The sequence below is a fragment of the Aulonocara sp. 'chitande type north' Nkhata Bay genome, linkage group LG13, assembly GCF_057382095.1.
Source record: "Aulonocara sp. 'chitande type north' Nkhata Bay isolate Kocher_YH1m ecotype deep benthic linkage group LG13, A_spYH_male_GT1.1, whole genome shotgun sequence".
Lineage (NCBI taxonomy): Eukaryota > Metazoa > Chordata > Actinopteri > Cichliformes > Cichlidae > Aulonocara > Aulonocara sp. 'chitande type north' Nkhata Bay.
In genome coordinates, this window is record NC_141356.1 from 20,339,254 (window position 1) to 20,358,462 (window position 19,209).

Sequence of the window (19,209 nt, forward strand, 5' to 3'; positions counted from 1 at the left end):
TCCAGCACTCTGAATTGTGTTGCCTGGTTCTGTGATCGTATTCTGCTCTGACTTTCAGCAGACCTTACACTACAGCGTGCCTGCAGATGCTGGAAATCCACCAGCCTGACATCGCAATCTGCTGAAAGCTTATAATGACTCGGCCATTAAAGCACATGCACTCTGTCGCTCTCAGAAACACGTGAGCCGGCTGTGAGTTTGGGACCGTGGCTGCTTTTAACAGGAGTATGCTGGGTCTGAATTTAGATTAGCATTCTGAATGTTCCTCAGGCTTAGCATAACATTCCTCACACATATCAGTATGACGCAGTGCCCGGGCGAGTACTGAATTAGATGATTGAATATCTCGTTTTACTACCTATTTTATTGCTTGTGTCCTTGTGGAGAGTTTAGAAGGCAGACCGTCAGCAGGAGCCTGCTGCTTTACTTAGTCACTTGTTGAAGCTGTGCTACTCTGTCTCGCGCTACAGAAACAACACCTGCTGCAGGGCTGCTACTCTCTGCCTGCCCTCCAACTTCTCCGAGGACGCCTCCAGGCAGAGGAAAGCGTAGGTTACACGCACAGTGTCACTGTGGAGAGACGTTCGTGCACACATGCAAAGTAAAGATAAGCCTATGTGTGAATAAGTAAAGGAGAAAATGCTATATCTATCTTTTTAAGTTACTATATATAATATAATGGGCTCTGTGATATGTATCCATATGGTTTCAGATACAGAATAAAACAGTATTGTATATATGAATATAGTTCTGTTACATTTTACAGGATCTAGCTAATTCTGTCCCCAAAATTGGAAAATAACTCAAAGTTTAAAGGTATTCATACAAAATAAATTAACTGTGCAGGTGAGGGAGCACACAGAAGAGTCTGTAGATTTGTTCATGCAAATAAATCCTGGTTTATTTTCTGAGACTTTTACAATTTAACAAACTACTTTCGGTCTGTACTGACCCATGAAATGGCCAAAGTCACACAATGACACAAACTAACGACACTAGACTAGACAGACTCCCATTTGTTGTGAGGATTTAATTAATAGTAGAGTGCAAAGGCCCTCTTACTCTGTCTGATGGCAGGTAAACCTATTATTGAAACCATCAGCAAGAGATATTAAAAATGCTTTTATTAAGGCCTCACCTGCACAAGCCTAGAGACCTGTGGGAAATCATCTGGTGGTCTCTGGTCACAAATGAAAATCATGCATTCCCCAACAGGCTGCTGGCAGCTGCTGTGAAATCGACTGCTAAACTCCATTCATGCAGGCCTAGAGACCGGTTAGTGACCTCCTGGTAACCACCGGTCTAGAGGAAAATGTGTATTCTGAGATTAGCAAGCCAACGAGTGGTTGCTGATGGTCACAGGCAGGTTGCCACAGACACCAGTAGTTTGTATGGAAGATGTCAACTTGACCGGAAACACTAACTACTCACCAAACAGTGTGGAAAGTGTGAAAAATTCAACACAAACATTCACCTTCAAAAAGTTAGACCTTTTAAGATGCGAAGTGTGGCAAACTTTTGACTTTCAAGGTGGCTGGTCAACATTTCAGTGTTGCTCAGAACTTTTTCAAGTTTCACTGCAAGCCAGAAATTAAATTAAATTAAATTAGATTAAAATGAAAACTGCATCTGCAGGGAGAATAAAGCAATCACAAGGCGATTTTTGTGTGTTCCTTCTCTGCAACCAAATCACACAAAAGCAGATGTGATCGACCGAGTTGTCGATGAAAATTTTTCCCTAGCGGCTGGAATTTGCCAGAGGACGTTGTCGACCGGTCTCTAGGTCTGTGTGAATGAGGTTTATCTTCCAAAGTACTATAACACTCTTTGGCAGCAATTACCCAGTTTAAACCTCCCGACGGACTACAAACAACATTAACATATTATGTTTTAAGCTGTTTTGTTTAACAGCTGAATATTTACACATCGAGCAGCAACAGGATGACATTAAGTCCAATAATCCGCTTTTAACTCCTCGTGGAAATATCTGGCATTTTGGCTGCTAAATCCTCCACGATGTTCACCATCTAGTCTCTTTGCCTTTCAGCTGTTTAGCGATGAGTGCACAGAGTGGATGTTCAGAGATCCTTGTGTAAAATTACACTATGAGAACACAGAAAATGAAAGGTGTGCATGGAGCCGAGAGTCACCACGATGCTCTGCAAAGCCGAGGGTGGGAGCAGTTTTAGGTGTTATTACAAAAAATGTCAGTGCTTCAAGTTTGTATGTGAGGATCAATGTCGTGTTTATTTATAGAAAGGAGACTAAGATGTTTATAGAAGAAATCCAACATGCTGGGATCGTGTTCAAAGGTGCCGTAACATTCTTCTACCTGGATTTACAGTCATACTGTTGTTAACCGCATTCAGCAGCTACTAATGGTGCAACGGATCAAAAATCTCACGGTTCGGATCGGATCAATTTTCGGATCAGCAAAAATAGAAAAAAAAAAGACAAAAATTAGACTCGCCATTTACTTATTTAAGTATTTTTTGCCTATTAAAAAACATTCAACTGAAGATTCATTCCACGCACTTATATAAAAACAAATTAAGGTGCAATATGGACATTATGGACCATGCTGGGCATCCTCTGCATACGGCCATAAACAACCAGGAGTCTGTTCAGTGACAGGTTGCTTCTCCCAAAGTCAAGGACCAGCAGACTTAAAAAGTCCTTTGTCCCACACGCCATCAAACTGTTTAACTCCTCGCTGGAGGGGAGAGGGAGGGGAAACGGGGACAAAGGAGGGGCAACAAATAAGCTGTAGTGCCTTTTCACTGTGGAATAGTTTTTGTTAATATCCAACGGTATAATAGACTCACAATACTTGAAATGTGCCATTCCTTGTATTCTTATTCCTAATTATTCTATTTATCCCCTTTGTATACTCTGTATTTATATTTGTGTATATATGGTATATTTCTGCTCAGATTCTGCAACTTCTGTCGGTGCTGTGCTACTGGAAACTGAATTTCCCGGAGGAACCCACCCGAGGGATAAATAAAGTTTCATCTAATCTAATGTGATCTATAGGGCAGTACAGGGCTTTGTATCTACCACTCCGCTGTGATATAACGAGCGGTCACGGTCACGTGGCTTTCCGTTGACCTGGAGGTCCACCCATTTGTAGTTAAGGCAACAGAAGATGCCTGGGACAGTTCAGCCATAACTTTAAACTTCTCCTGCGCATACTTGCTTGGAACGATCTTGTCACTGAAGTGGACGCGCAACGAGATATCATAGCGTGGCTCAAGCACGTTTATCACAGTTTAAACCCCTTGTTTTGCACAACGGAATACGGCCTCCCGTCTGCAGCTAAACACCCCAGTAGCTTTTGTAATATCTTTAGCCCGGTTGGATTGGGCAGCAAAGAGCTGCTTAAATGCCGCAAACTCCTCTGCTCCGCCACTTGGACCGCTAGCGCTGGCCATAACCACCGCTTGACAGACCCACCACGCGCACCATACACATACTTTTTTTTCCCCTTTCTCGAATCTTCGGATCACGCGCATACCGAACCGTGGAGCGGGATCGGTTCGGATTTCGGCTCAACCGTGATCCGGTGCACCACTAGCAGCTACAGCTGGCAGCTGTTAGTGTGTAACATGTGGAATAGTACCCTGACCCTGTGACAGCAAACTGCAAAACTATCCAGAGGCCTGACTAAGCTTCACATGACAAAAAGAAAGAAAAGCTTGACTCAGTGCAAAGATGAATACCGAAAACAGAACGCAATCCAAGATAAGGAACACAAGGAGTGGCATTTATTCAATCAACGACTAACTTTAGTGTTTGAAGCTGTGTTTGCTAATATACGGAGTACCTGAAACTTAAAGTGTGTGCACGCTGTGTGTACATTGCAGCCATTTGTAAGCAACAGGTTTCTTACTTCTGGCCTGCTTGCTCTTGTCTCTGCTGTTCCTGAACGCCATCAACCGCTTGGTGGAAGTCAAACACTGCGAAGGAGGGAGAGAGGACACACACACACTCACACACCTCAAAGAAAGCAGAGCTCCCGCATTCACACACACATACACGCGCGCACACACACACACACACACACACACTTCTTCTTGCATGCATTCAAACTGTCGCACACTCTCTAAAGTAAACGAGTGCAGGGGCAGATCTGTGAGGACTTACCAATGTGTGCTCTGTCCGAGATGATCAACCGTTTCTCCCAGCCTTTTAGACCTACACACGCATATATGCTGTGAGTTCCACACAGATAACTAACACCATGTTTTGCTCAGAAAAAGAAAAAAAAAGTAAGTACAGCACTCACTTTTTCCTTTGCGTTCATTTTTTTCTGCTTCTTCGAACAGGCCTGGAAGATGGATCACCACACCATTGCCTGATGTAAAAACAAAGCTATGTGACATTACAGTTCTTGGTTTCAAATCAAAAGAGTCAAAGCTGAGTTTATTTCTCTGTAAACTATCAGTATATGCCCTATTTTGGTTTATGATCCCTTAAAGAATACACAAAATTATGTTTAAAGAAAGAAGAGTGACTTTTGATACGAAAGTAAAATGTTTCAATGCCACAGTGAAGGTTCAGATTGTCCTACAACAGAGAAATTACAGGTAGTATAAAATTCTATCATCACCACAATGTCACACTTTGGGATGTTTGAACAGAACGGAGGCTTCATTAATGATATTAGAAACAAAACTTATTACAAAGACAAGTCAAACTTTCTGACATGTTATGCTTCACACACTGTTGATGATGCAGCTCTGTTGGGGGCTGTCATTTGCGATGCTGTCGATCGGAGATGTCCTGAGTAGCTCTATGGAGTGATATCGAGGCCAATCCAGGCTTATTACTCTGGATGAACTAAAATAAACCTGATCAAATTTAAACCCTGTCTTTATAGCACTCCACTGTATTAACTTCAGCCTGCTGGTGTTACTGTGCAGTCAGCCTCTATCAAGCAGCTTTGTGCTCTGAGAGAGTGAAAATTAAGGGCAAATGAGGAGAGAGAGTGTGACCTCTGAAACCCAGACACTAACAGATGTGTTACTGAATCTTAAATCTCTCCTCTGACCAGGGCACAAAGCGTTTAGATACCAGCCTATCATTTCTGGCCAGAGCTGACAGTTACTTTCACAGATAAGTGATTTTGTTTCCAGCGAATAGTCGCATCGAAAGTTTCTGTGACCTTGAACACACTCATCCTGGCTAATCAAGACTTTTGTACAGTTACAGTTGTTTCATGAGCACCAACCAGTGTTCGTTTCAGTCAGATCTACCCATTACTCCTCGCATCATATAGGTGACGCTAAATTTGCCTTGTCTGTTGTTTGTTCTATACTGTCTGCTGTTCAGACCACAGTGGAAGCAAACCTGAATGCGGAACTGGCCAAACAGGATAGCCTGCATCTGGAAATGTTTTAACTTAGTTGGAAGATAAGCTTATCATTCCCATTTGTGGGCAGAGTCGCTTCATTCGACTGTGTGTAAGTTGCATCTAAACCAAAGTCAGCGCCCGTCATTGTGAAAGCAGTCTTAGGTGTGCCTGAATGTAATGCCAAGAGACAGAGCAGAGCTTTCTTTACTCACTGGAGTATTCAAACAGCTGGCTCTAATTAGCTTTTAACTGGAGCTTCATTACGTGGAGGCAATGAGGTAATTACTTTAACCAAATTAAATATAGGAAACAAGGAAATTAGCTATAAAAGCATTAAAAAAGCTCTTTTAATGACACTGTCAGAATGAATGTGCTCACTAAATGAGACGTTCTCAAAATCTACACAGGAGGCAAAGTTATGTCACAACAAACAGAAATAAGCCTCTACACATGAGTGCCACAGTTGTAAGCAAAAACAAAGCAGAAACAGTATTAAGTATTGATAGACTGTACGTGGTCAACTGCAGATGTGTACAGGGACTGGAAGCCTTAAAGGAAAAGTTGGATCCATTAGCTAATGAAATTACTGCAGATGGGTGGATACGATGTAGCCTGCAGTCTGGCTCCGAGTCAAGCCGATCGCACTCGCTGTAAGAGTCGTCAGGATGGAGGCTATATGAGCGATGACGAACAGCCAACTAAAAGGGATCGCGATCAGTTCAAGAAGAAAATAGCGAGGAACTGTGTTTGTATCGTGCAGCAATGTAAGTGTATTTCTGCATGCAATACACACCAATGAAAGCGGTGACCTTGGGGTTGATGATGCCGCTGGGTAGGAGGTGAAAGTCGTACTCGACTGAGTCGACCACCACTGTGTGTCCTGCGTTGTTGCCGCCCTGCAGGGAGAGAGGGGGGAAAAAACAGAAACTGATGACTAAAGCCAAACAGAAACTAGAGGAGGCTCTCCAACTTTGTTTTGAAAAGCCAAATAGTTTGGCGAGAAGCAACAAGCATCATACACAAACCACGAAGCGCTGCCTGTTAGGGTATGTGTTGCTCTGCGCTGTTGCTTAGAAACTTCTGCTTACTTTGAGGTCAGAAAGCAGAGGTATCAACCCAGTTTAAACCTACTGACAGATGCATGGAAGGGCATGTCAAACGAACTGTTGGTAATGTGTGTTAAGAACGCGTTCATAATCCTCTAGTCTGCACACCCAAACACAGCGACATGTTCTGTCAAGACTCTACAACTACAAACGTACACTTTAAGAATATATAATAAAGAAATATTCGTAGTTACGCCTGAAGGACATGGTACTCCAAGAAAGGAAATGAAGCTGGAGGAATAACGAGTTCTTGCGCCCCTCCTTACAACAAGCTGTGATTACAAAAGTAAAAGCTAGACTGAAGTTTATAATATTTGCGTAACAATATGCAATTTGTCTACAGGTTCTAATACTCAGAATTTAGATTTATATAGGGCTTTACAAGCTCTTCAGTCCTTTTCTTGTCAAAATTGGTGCCTATATTAACCATAATCTGTCTTTTTTGTTTATTGAGCCTTATTAGCAGCTTATATGGCCTCAATAATCTTCTACAGTTGAGAAGAGATTACTAGCAAGAAAAAAGGATATGGTAATGCTACTTCTTTCCAACTCCACACTCAGATTTCTAATTTTTAAGTATTTAACCAGTGAGGCAAAGCAACGACACTTATAATAGCTCATCAGACTCTGTGCAACTTTATACAAACACTGTTCACATTTGCAGCAACGCTCGCCAACACTTAAACTGACTTTGACATGTATAAAAGGCCAACTCCTCACACTTAACAAGACGACGCTATCTGCCTGACAGCTAAGTCGGTGAGAAAACAGAACCTCATCAGTTTTTTTTATGATAATAGTGATGATAAATCACAATAGTGATGACAAATTTATGACAAGAACAAAATCAGCTAATCATTCAGACTGTGGACTCTTGGAAGTGCAGGTTCTGAGAAGCGAAAGCAGTATCACTATCGGTGTGTAGACGCTCAGTACTGAACTATATCTGTACACCAATTTGTTTGCAGCACAAGACATCCACTGGCTAAAGGAAACTACAATTTCAGACAAGCAGAGACCATTTAATCTTGTTGTATTTAATCATGCTTCTGTGAGTTAATCTGATAGGATGTAGCACAGACGCCTGCAGATGATTTAGCACATCTGACTTTAGATATAAAAATGGGGGGGACCCAGAAAAGGAACGGTGAGTTCTTGGACTAGAACATCACAATCTGACCTGCTTTACTCCTCTCTTCTTCATGTTTATCAGTCAGATGTTAAGGTAAAAAAGAACACGAGGTACACGGAAAAGAAGGGGAGAAACAAACAGATACTTAAGCAAGTACTTCATTTTTTAAATTTCTTTTTCTTTTGCTGTGATGAAAAATTAAACTGCTGATCCATTTTTTCTGCTGCAGCTTGCGTCACTACCCACAACCCACGGTGCCTATTCAACTTATGCCTGTGGACATAAATCAGGCTCAGCATGTGCTTTGGCCACATGGAGTTATTCCTGGCTACAGCAGCACCCTGAAGGTGGAGAGGGGAAACAGATGGGGGGCAGATGCCTCTCCTTTTTAGATATGACTTTTACGATTCACCCCATCCCCCCAAAGAACCGAAGAACTCCGGTCTTCCAGCAGTCCCATGATCGGCTTCTCGTACCCAGACACAAATTTTTACGATGGTCACCTACTGCCCTTTAGTTTGGGAACTGCAGGGGCAGTGTGATTACTGCTCTAAGGGTACAATAGAAGGTCTCTGCTATGCAAACATACTTCAACAATAACAGAAATGATTACTATTATTAAAAAAGAGACAAAACTAAAGCTGTAGAAGCTTTTTGACAATAGATAAAGGACCTGAGGAAAAATCTGACCTTGCTGTTGGTAATAATGAATCATGCGACTCTAACCTGGGATAAATGCTTTGATGTGAAAGGAAAAACATGAGTTCATCTTGCAGCTATGCATCTCTTAGCCATTGGAATTAACTGGACAATTAGTCAATCCCTACGTCATCAGGCGCTACTGGTAGTTTCTTCTGAAAGACATAATTACATAAGATTAATTTACAGATTATTTGGCTTCAGCTTTAAGAGATCTTAAGCTGATCCAATCTTTGGATCTTTATTTGGTTAATGTGTTTAAAATGCATTTTTTGCCCCATCCTCTCATTAATGTTGTGATGCAAGTACGGTACTTTTGAAAAGCACTCGTTGGTCTCAGATTTCATTTATTTTGCAAAAATAAGCAGCTTAGAAAAGAGCAAGCAGAAACTTCTACTCATTGTATAAGATTTTAATGTCTCAACGCCTCTGTTTTTACTGCTATGTCAGAATGGTAAGTTGGGTAAGTCGATGTCTTGCTGGCGCATCTGATCTTTTAGGTAGCATCGATTTCCAAAATGAGCTCAGTTCAGCGGTTTTGATGTTCACACTTATATTTTCTCTTCTTTTTTTACTTTTACAACTAATAGCACTGAAAAGAAAACCCAAACTGCTCAAACCCACTGGGCATACCAAACAGCGAACAGCAGGCACACATCGCTAGAACTGATAGAAAGTATTCAACTTACATTCAGCAGGTGGCCAAAAACTCAATAAAAACTTAGAGTCTGAATGACTTTTTGAGTATGATCATGATAATTGGATTTAGGTTGCTATGAATAACACTCAGCCTTGATGATGAACATGATGCTTTTCATCAGACTCATTATTAGATCCTACCTGCAAGATAAACCTGATTTTTACAAATGTCACCCACAGAGTTTTACACAGAGACAGCAGTGGGTTCAGTAGATTCAAAGACATTTACATTTTCAGAGGCTGGGTACGACTCAGTATTTATATCTCAGATCGCTGTCAGATAAATATTGTTTTTTTTCACAGAAGATACTGTGATATACCACAGCAGGAAAAGTGATGCTTGATGGGACACAGTATCTGCAGTTGGAGAAAGAAACACTTTTCATAGATGTTTTGAGAGTTTGGGAGAACACTGGACTACTTCAACCACAAATCCTGCTTTTTAAACTAAATATAGTTATTACATTTGACTTATTTTAAAAAAGCTTTGACGCCTCACCAAACTGTGTTCACGTTACCACACTGAATCCCATGTGTTAGCACAAAAACAGGGACTTTTTTTTAGCGCTGCCGCTTTTCATCTGAATCAAGTAATGTGCAAAACAGTCAAAACCGTTCAGCACCAACTCCGTTCTGTTCAGTCATTTAATGCCAGATAACAACTTTGCTAAACAGATCAGTTGTACCTGACACTTTGTCTCTGAGAACCAGGGAGTCATAGTGAGGACAGGATCTTCCTCCTAAACAGGCTCATGTTTTGTTGGCAACCATTTGCCTTACTCAAGTGTACTCTGACACTAAATTGCAGGTCACTGTCATTTTCTGTACTACCTTACAATGCTGCAAAAGATTAACTACATCTTACGAATCAATCATTAAATAAAATCAAATACCATACTCCAGAACTTGGAGCGTGTATGTATATTTATAAGATATTAACTAGCCGTTGGGGATGCTCACAGTTACTTTTCTTCTTTGTGATGCAAGCAAAAAAACATAAAACAGGCAGGTAGTTTAAGCTAAGGCTGGATGTGATCACACCCCGAGCAACCTTAACAGATTGGGGTTTTTCAAAAAGATTTAGAAGCCCCCTCTAAAAAGTTTTGGCCTTCCACTCAAAAATAAATGAATAAATGAATAAATAAAAGGCCCAAAAAAGAAGCACAGAAGGAGACTGAGATATCCTTTGGCCAGATGAGCTAAACCTAGGCTTTGTTCCACTCCATTCTGGGTTCGTGCCCATGTACAGTTAGGAGCCCATCCAACGGGCAAATGAAAAAAAACAATATAACTGTATTTGTTTAAATGTTTCCTCAATCTATATATTACCAAAACGCAGATCTATTTAAATGATATAATTGGTAGAACACAGTAGTTCATCATAGACACTGGTGAGGCTAGTAGTAACTCTCAGAGTCAGCTGGCTAAATGATACAGTACTACAAAAACGAATGAAACAGAAGTGATGGAGGAAAATGGAAAAACTAGCAATGCAGTGAATTTATGATGTAAAACTTTGGTCCAATCTAAATGAAGGAGCCAGGCTGCCCTGACCAGTGCAGGGGTTGCTGCAGCTCTCGACCAAAGCAGTGAATATCGAGAGAATATTTTACCTGCATTATTATTTATGTTTTGTTCAACAAAGAAAGTTCCTTTTCTAATTGGGCAAGAGTATTTTACCCGAGAAGCTCTCTGAGCTCTATACTTTATTACTCTTTCAACATTAATCCGTGAGCAGTAGATCTGACTGTGTTATTGATGAGATTAGCTGAATCAAACCAAGTTGCTCTGGTCCCACCACATAGTTGTGCCCAGGGGTCTTTAACTTAAAATTGACCGCCAGCATCTGCCTCTAACTGGTCACTGTGCAGAAGCTTTCCTGCATATAAAAACTAATGATTAGTTCTCCTTATGTGAATCCCTGTTGTGAGCCAGGAAAAATCCTGCCGTGGTTTGATATTTCCCCTCTTTTTCTGGTAGGAAGGTCTGACTTCAGTTCATTACAGATGATTTATACGATTTTTATCGGATCCTTTTAAGTCTTGAAAGACCAAATGCATCAAAGTCGAAGGGCTAACAGGGCAACAGTCTCTGTTTTCTTTTCCTTTTGCAAACATCTCTATAGAAACTGAGTCGACGTGCGGCAACCACGTCTCCAGCTGAACTCGTACACCATTATAATACAAACCATTGTAAGCTAAACCTACACTGTAAACAAAACTGGACAAAATGGGCTTTAAAACTTGAGAGGAAGTATTATCAGTTTCACCAGATAACCTTGCTTCACAGCCCTTTGTTCTGCATCAGGTACGTTTCCCATCTCCGATCAGGTGATCGAGCCACTCTAAACTTTTAACTGTAAAATGTCTGAATAGTGAAAAACACTTTGTCCAAAATGATAAATAAAAAAGTAAAAATATGACAATCTGGAGCTGTTGTTTAGAAAACTACTTAAATAATCAGCTATTAAAGTACGTGTTGAGTAATTTCAATCCCACATAGGCATCAATGTACTCAGCTATAACACTTTACAGTTTGTATGTTTTCCTTTTGTTAAAAGCACGCAGTCACAGTTTACTTTAATCACTGATTGAATTGTCTTCGCATTGTGCATTCAACGAATGTTTAAACGTTTAAAAGGTGTGAGCAGCTTGTACAGAAATATATTACTGTAAATGTGTTTTGCTGGTATCACACCCTGTCTGCTACACACCTCTGACTCACACACCCAACTGTCACCAACAGCATCTTAGAGGTCTGGGCTGTAAGGGACACCGAGCAGGACTGCTTGGCAAAGCTGATTTTATAAAAAGACTAAGGGTGCCTGCTGCAGCACTTCACCGCTCACTTACACATCAAGCACACATGTCATAACATCATAATGCAGTGAGGGGAAGCACATCTGTGCAGGGTCGCCTGACAGACAACTGGACGGAAAAGGGAGTTTCCTGAACAACCAGTTTTCACGAGCACTCAGCAGATTCACTGGACCGTCTGCGTTAGTGAAAGAGGCTGTTTGATTACAGCAGAATTATAAACCACAATTATTTTGGCTCCTGTTGAAATTATCTGACAGGTTTATACACGCACTTTCCAAAAGTAATTCTAGGCTTATCGAGCAATTCTGTATAATTACATAGACTTCTTTAAACATTAATTATATTTCAGCTGAAAAAAAGAAAGAAGCCACAGACTGTTGTGGGTTAATTTGGACTTTTTTGAGTGGAGAGCAATAAATGTGGTGCAGTAATTGTTTTATCTCAGTATCTTGTTTTATAATTTTGGAAGCCAACATTAAAATTTTAATTAAAAATTGAACCAAGTGCACATCACAAGGTGTTATTAAGCTTTGCTTTTTTATTAGGAACAAGGTTTGCTTATAGTGCTTATCAGTTTAACAGGAAATCCTCCCCATCTGCTGTCAAACAGATTTAAATCATGATTTTGAGATGTTTATTATGCATTTTAACTGCTTTGGTATCGCTGCCTGATTAGAGGATATGGTTAATATTTTGCCGGTTCACTTGGTAGGAGCTTTGTGAGTCTACTTAGTGGAAGAGTGCAGGTTTGAGCTTGAGTTAGAGCAGGGATGTCAAACTTATTTTATATCGAGGGCCACAAACAGCTTACTTTGATCTTATGTGGGATGGACTGCTGAAACTCCAATTTCTGACAGTGTAAAAAGTTTAAATGCATATTTAATCAATTAGATACTTTAATATAAGACAAAGAAGAGATATTTCAACATTTTGCCTCACTTTGTCTACATGGTAAAGAAATACTGCTTTGCTATGCCCTCCTTCACATTTTCCATAACCATCCAACCGGCCAGATCGGGGTCTTTAACGGGCCGATGCTGGCCCCCGGTTCTTATGTTTGACACCCATGAGCTAGGTGAGCTGAAAGGACTATCTTGAGTCTAATTTTCAAAAAAGTTACAGTGCTGGAGGCCAGAACAACACATCATAAATGCATTCACCATATGTTAGTGATCAGATCTTTAAGGTGAAACGGTGTGATGCTTTTCTCTTTTTAAGGCACTTCTCTCAAGCAAGTTTCAAACCTCTGAATCAGATTTTCACACCTTGCCAAGAAGAATTTAAACCAGTGTGTTTCTGAGCCAATCTGTGCAATTACTACAGGGACATGTTGGAAAATCTGTCATCGCAGTTGCTGCAACCAAGAAGTGGGTATACGGAGGATAAATTAACATTGCAGTGAATTGATGTGGACTATCCTGACGCTGTTATTAATTGTGCGTAGGCACAGCCGGATTACTGGAAAGAGGAGGGAGGCACTGGGGTTTTTATTTGTTTCCCTCTTACAGCATGAAGAGGAAGTACCAAAATCACATTTTACCTCATTGTGACAGAGCGATAAAGTATTTAATTTCACCTGCTTTTTGTTTAAATGCATACAAAAACAGTTAACAGAGACAGACTTAACCGTTGAAGCTTTTGCCTAGAAAAGAAAATAATAAACCTGGTGCATAAGCCTGGCAGGCTTGTAAAACATACTGTGATTAGTTTGCTTCCCCACTCCTCACTGCATTACATGCACAGATTCAGGCTGACAAACTGCCTGTTTGCGATCTGCAAAGCTTTGATGCCTTTTCTTCCAAAATAGGAAGTCCTGCGCATTGTTCTGCAAACACAACACACTCAGCTGACTAGTTTGCATGTTTTGTTGCTAAGGCAATACCTAAACCAGTCCAAAACATAAGGTTGCTGCATTTCAAATCCAGACACTGTATGATGCGTAACAACATACATCACAGCCCTAATATAAGCAGTCTGATGCAGCCTTGCCAGACGTCAGCAGTCTTCTTTCTGTTGCTTTCCACAATAACAGCAGGGTTTTAAGAATTTCTTTTTAACTGAGGGTTTTAAACCTTTTTATTTAAGCAGATCAAGGGCAGATACAGGCTGGACAAAAAGAGGAGAGGCATATTAAAAGCCCAGGGATAACATATCCGGGTATTTTAAAGTTGAATCCACTCATTTTGCATGAGGAAACCACAGTGGATGCAATTCAAAAGTCCTTGCAGTCTTTGTACTGTCACCATTTCACTAGCAAGCTTAATTTTATTCTATGTGAGATTATGGGCTCTGTCTTTAGTCTTGCTAAATTAAAAAGGTGAAATTCATTTTGTAGATTGTGGTCATTATTAGAGTCTGGAGGACTACTTAGGGTATGCTCAACTACAAGTTGTTAGCCAATGAGTGTGTAGTTATATAGTTCTATATTGTGTATTTTGTTATTTTATTTTCAATTTAATTTATATATTTTATCTTATTCTTTCCCAGTGTGTTGTACAGTTATTTCATTTTTAACCTTAATTTATATTTTATTCCTTCGTAGTTAAATTTACCCTTTTTAATTTTTCATATTTATTTCCTATCTTATTCATAGCCTTTTCCTTTTTTGTTTTCTTTAGGTCACGAGCAGTTGTCCAAGCATTTCACTACATATCGTACTGTGTATGACTGTGTACGTGACAAATAAAAATTTGAATTTGAATTTTGAAATTAGTGTCCTCTGTGTCACCGTCAGGCCTCAATTGTCATGTCTGGCTTCAAAAGATGGTCAAAAGAACCAATGAGTGGCTCTAGCCATTGTCTATGCAGTTAACAGGTTTTAAAAAAGCTAAAACACTAAAATCTCTCTAAAAGCAAGCTGTGCCACTCTGTGACCATCGTGGTAATGCTTACAGAGGACCATAAGTGTCACGTCAATATTCCTTATAACATGGAGATTCACCCAAATCTCCATGTTGCAAAACTGACCAGGCAACGCTTCACAGAGCAAATGAGCAATGTAAATAAAGCATGCTTTAAAAGAAACCGTACAAGGCAAAGAAAGGGGATATTCTTCAATGGCATAGTCAGTCACTTGATCTCAACCCAAGAGAGCAAACAAACAAGCAGCAGCTGAAGCTGGCTGCAGTTAAGGTCTGGCAGAGCATCTCAGGGGAGGACACGCAGCATTTGGTGACGTCCATGGTTTCTACACTTCAGGCAGTCATTGACCGCAAAGGATTTTTATCCAAGTATTGAAAACAGTCCTTATGCCAGTCTCTCCATCTACTTTTGAATTTGTATAAACATGGCTCTAAAATGCTTTTGTATAAAACATACAAAAGCATTGTGGAGTGTATATAAAGTCCTCATATAAAAAGAATTGAAGTGCGTCACTTATTATGAGGTAAAGTAAGTGTCTACAACAAATGCTGATTATTAGTAATCAATTAGTAATCCTTAATTAATGCTTCAGAAAGCAGGAAGAGGGCATTCTTTAGGTTTTACAACACTTGTTTTTGGAGGAAAAATAACCTTACTGACCACTCAAAGTGCCTTTAATTGCAAGTTACACTGTAACCACATATTCATACAGTACTGTAAACTTCAAGCACTTTTTGCAACTCACATCTATGATCAATTCACCAATGTGTGTCGTAGGATTGTACAAGGAAAAGGAGTACTCGTATAGGCAAACTGCACGCAGACAGGCTTGGTACCAGGAACCTTCTTTATGTGAAGCAACACCATTACCCACTTTTCCACCGTGGCACTGAGGTACCCTCTCTCAAGGAAACCTTTGACCTCTGTATGACCTCTATTCCTTTTGTGCCCCCATACACATCCCTCCTGTGCTGTTTTACTATTGCACTGTTTAGCAATTCCTCCCATGACACTTTAGAGACCAGCAGGTGCACAGATAGATCGCATGTCACCACTGTCCCATAAAAACATACACAGAGACATGGCATGTACAACTTCAGAGTTTCAAGATTCTCTAGTTTGACTCCAACAGCATCAGTGTGTTAGAGTTTGTAGTACCTGCACATTTTTAAAGTTTATATTTTTGTGTATTTTGGGTGACGTTTGAAACGCTGTCAAATGTCAACACGGGTCAATTTTGAGGCCAACAGCAATTAAGATTTAAAAGAAGAAAAGAAAGAAGAAGAAAATGCCTTAAGATAACTTTAATTGTGCCAATACCGCCAAGACACAAGCATTAATGAAGAGCTCGGCGAGAATAAACACAAACCGAGGATAGCCGCTGTTTTGCGCCTTCTCTCTTTAAATAACCAGCTCTAGGTATCTGTTTTACGTGTGCACATGAAGTCACCACAGCTTTACAGGTGTTTGGGGAGCTAGGCAGCTAGCAGGAATTCAAGGTGACTTTAGCAAAAACACAGAGAGCCAGCCTGCCTGGGATGTTCGTCAGCCAGGAAATAGTCGCTGGCTTGTTGGATTCAATTCACACGGTCTTGTGAGGATGACAGAAAAAAGGGGGAGGAAGACCCCGCTTTTTCCGGTGCTAACCACTTTCACGAGGTGTGAAATTGGTGAAATCGCACCTGTTATGTTGGGTATTGGTAGTTCGGGACAGTACGGGTGAAGCCCGGCACGAAACAGAGGTGCTGTATAAAAGGAGCTGAATGTATTACTGTCGAGTTCGTGCAGATTTGTATTTGCATGATTCGCGCAATATTTCCGTGGCGTGACAGCTCCCACTGAGTGGCTGGAAGTCGGAAGCTGACAGTAGGTTTTCATAAAGAATGCGGCAGAACATCAGAGAGGCGGGTGTTTCAGCTAACGAGCAGCAGTTACCTGCGGACTCTCTCCTGACGACAGAGCTCACCTAACGTACCTGGCATCTGCACACCATGTCCGCGTCCTGTGCCAGCAGATCCACAACTTTCCCCTTCCCCTCATCGCCCCACTGAGCGCCGAGTACCACGGTCACTTTGTTGCCAACCGTCGGCCTGGGTATCCGTGTTTTCGGGGCTTCCTGACTCCCGCTGTCCGACATTTCAGCTCGGTACCTGGCTGTCTCCACTCCTCACCGACCTAGACTGGAGGAACTACCAGCAACTGAGCCGAACCGGAAACCTGGCTTATTCTACGCATGTGCGAAAAATTCTTCTTCCCAGTCCTTTCACAATAAAATTCAGTTTCGTCAATGAGCAAAACGTTTCTTTTTGTGCAGCTTCTGTTTCTAGACAAAGAAAAGCACAACATTCTTCTGAGATAATAATATTCCCCGTTTTATCGTATTTTAATTATTTATTTGTTTTTATGTTTGTTCTACCTAAGTACGACTCATTATTATCACACTTTGATTTAAAAAGAACAAACAAACAATTGAAATTACTTATTGGTACTATTATACTAGGAGATGGTTAAATTTAGTACTTTATTATTCTTTCCTATAGCAAACTTTCTGAGCTTGCACAATGTTAATATTCCTATATTTGTTTGTCTGCTTGATGGAAGTTTAAACAGAAAGAAAGAAAGAAAGAAAGAAAGAAAGAAAGAAAGAAAGAAAGAAAGAAAGAAAGAAAGAAAGAAAGAAAGAAAGAAAGAAAGAAAGAAAGAAAGAAAGAAAGAAAGGAAAAATAAAGAAAAAATATGTTCTTTAAGTAATTTCAAAAATTCCAGTAGATTCTTAGATTTAGAAAAGATTAAATGTTTCCTCTTAATAAATATATGCATGTTTTGATTGCCTGGAGGCTAATATATGAGGGAGTTTAACAGTTAATAACACACTTATTACTATTTTGGTAAAGACTAATTTCATTTTCTCAATAAAAGCTGGAGAAATACTTGCGCTGGATGCATAAAGTACGTGTCTAAATAATTATGAGTTTAATGGGAAGCACTTTATTAAACTTATTATTATCATTGTTGGTGTTTAATTGTAATAACATAACAGCTTTATTTGCAGGTTACTCCACATTATGCCACAGTGGCCATCAAATAAATCATGACAGATCACATTTCACCAGAGAGTGCAAGTCAGTGAGCTGATAACCTCTCGTCTTTAATCTGTGATCGAATACATGAACTTACATATTAGACATGAAGGCTGTTTGAGTTAGCGGTACACTCTGTGCATGAGTCTGAAATCGCAATTAAGATACAGAAGTTTGGATTGAAAACCCACAAGGACCTCTGCAGCTGCAGCTTCAAACCACAGTGGAATAAGTCGAACCTCAATACTGCATGTGCAGTATTGAGCCTTTAAAGTTTTCAGAATCTGACTGTAAGCAAATATTCTGCAGACTACAGTCCTGCTAGTCAAGGAGTGAAATGAACAGAAACAGGAGCAAGCTTTTCATTAAAACCAAGTTAAAACATACTTACGCGCAGTCTTGTTGTACTGCATATGAGATATATTTCTTATTATTCAGCTCCCTCTGCTGGTGATCATAATGCATGCAAGGCCAATATCCCTGGAGCATTACTGGATTGGTTGAAACTGTTTCCTTGACAAAGGCTCAGCAGTGAAAAGAAACCTAAAATAAAACAATATAAAAGTATGTCTGCAATTTGCCTAGTATTTTTAGACAAGTGTTACATACAAAGTCTAACTGTTTACCTGCTGCAGATGGACATCAGCGGTGCCAGGTACAGCTTACATCATGTCCCTTTTGTTTCCTTTGAGCTCAGCGTGGGACAGATGGTCAAGTGGGTAGACAGGAGAGCACAGTGTGGGAGCAGTGGGCCCAGGTCACGACTCAGACTCTGTGGAGTCAGTTATAAATTAATGCTACAAAGGTTTTTGGTTTATGAAATGAAACAACAATATGGATTTATTAATTTATTAATCGAGACTCACTGGATGAGTCCTCTAGTCAGGCTGGCATAAATCTTTCAAGTTCCTACCTGCTGACAAATACCAGCAACAAATAGGATGATGTGGTAGTCAAAAATACAAAGAAGTGATACAATAAATCTAAATTAATAGAATCTGGGGACATGAAATTTACTTGACTTACATGCATTTGATTTATATTTTAGCATATTTCCCTAACTAAACATTTGATTTTATACATTTTCATTTTATTGCTTCATGCTTTTCAACTTTGATGCACCAGAGGCACCCCGCACCAGGGCTGAGCCCCCATGCACCCACCCGCACACAACCTCGGTGACACACCAACCAGGACCCAAGCCCCCAAGGTCCAGCCAGAGCCCCAGCCTGGAGACGGAGCACCCACAGAAATCATCCGATGACCTGTATAGTGTACTCTATGTAATATTTTGTATTGAATTAATTGAATACAAAGTGTTACAGAAAGCAATCTGTATATTTTGGAAAGTAATTTGGGGGTTTTATAAGTAAGAAATTGAACCACACTTGATGGTGTTTGTAGTTCAACTTGACCCGGTTTAAATTTCTTTTTTACTATGGATTTAATTTGTTGA

At 40.2% G+C, this 19,209-nt stretch overlaps 1 protein-coding gene across 1 annotated transcript in view; it reads right to left on the bottom strand.

Annotated features, from left to right (window-relative positions):
• adss2 (adenylosuccinate synthase 2) overlaps positions 1 to 16,907 on the bottom strand; it is a 28,912-nt gene extending 12,005 nt beyond the window's left edge. The window contains exons 1-5 of the mRNA XM_086259100.1: positions 16,649 to 16,907; positions 6,150 to 6,252; positions 4,289 to 4,357; positions 4,147 to 4,197; positions 3,893 to 3,959 (exon numbers count right to left, since the gene is read on the bottom strand). Coding sequence (XP_086115226.1) covers positions 3,893 to 3,959; positions 4,147 to 4,197; positions 4,289 to 4,357; positions 6,150 to 6,252; positions 16,649 to 16,810 — 452 coding nt within the window. The 5' untranslated portion in view covers positions 16,811 to 16,907. The remainder of the gene's footprint in view (positions 1 to 3,892; positions 3,960 to 4,146; positions 4,198 to 4,288; positions 4,358 to 6,149; positions 6,253 to 16,648) is intronic.
• Between the last annotated feature and the right edge of the window lie 2,302 nt (positions 16,908 to 19,209).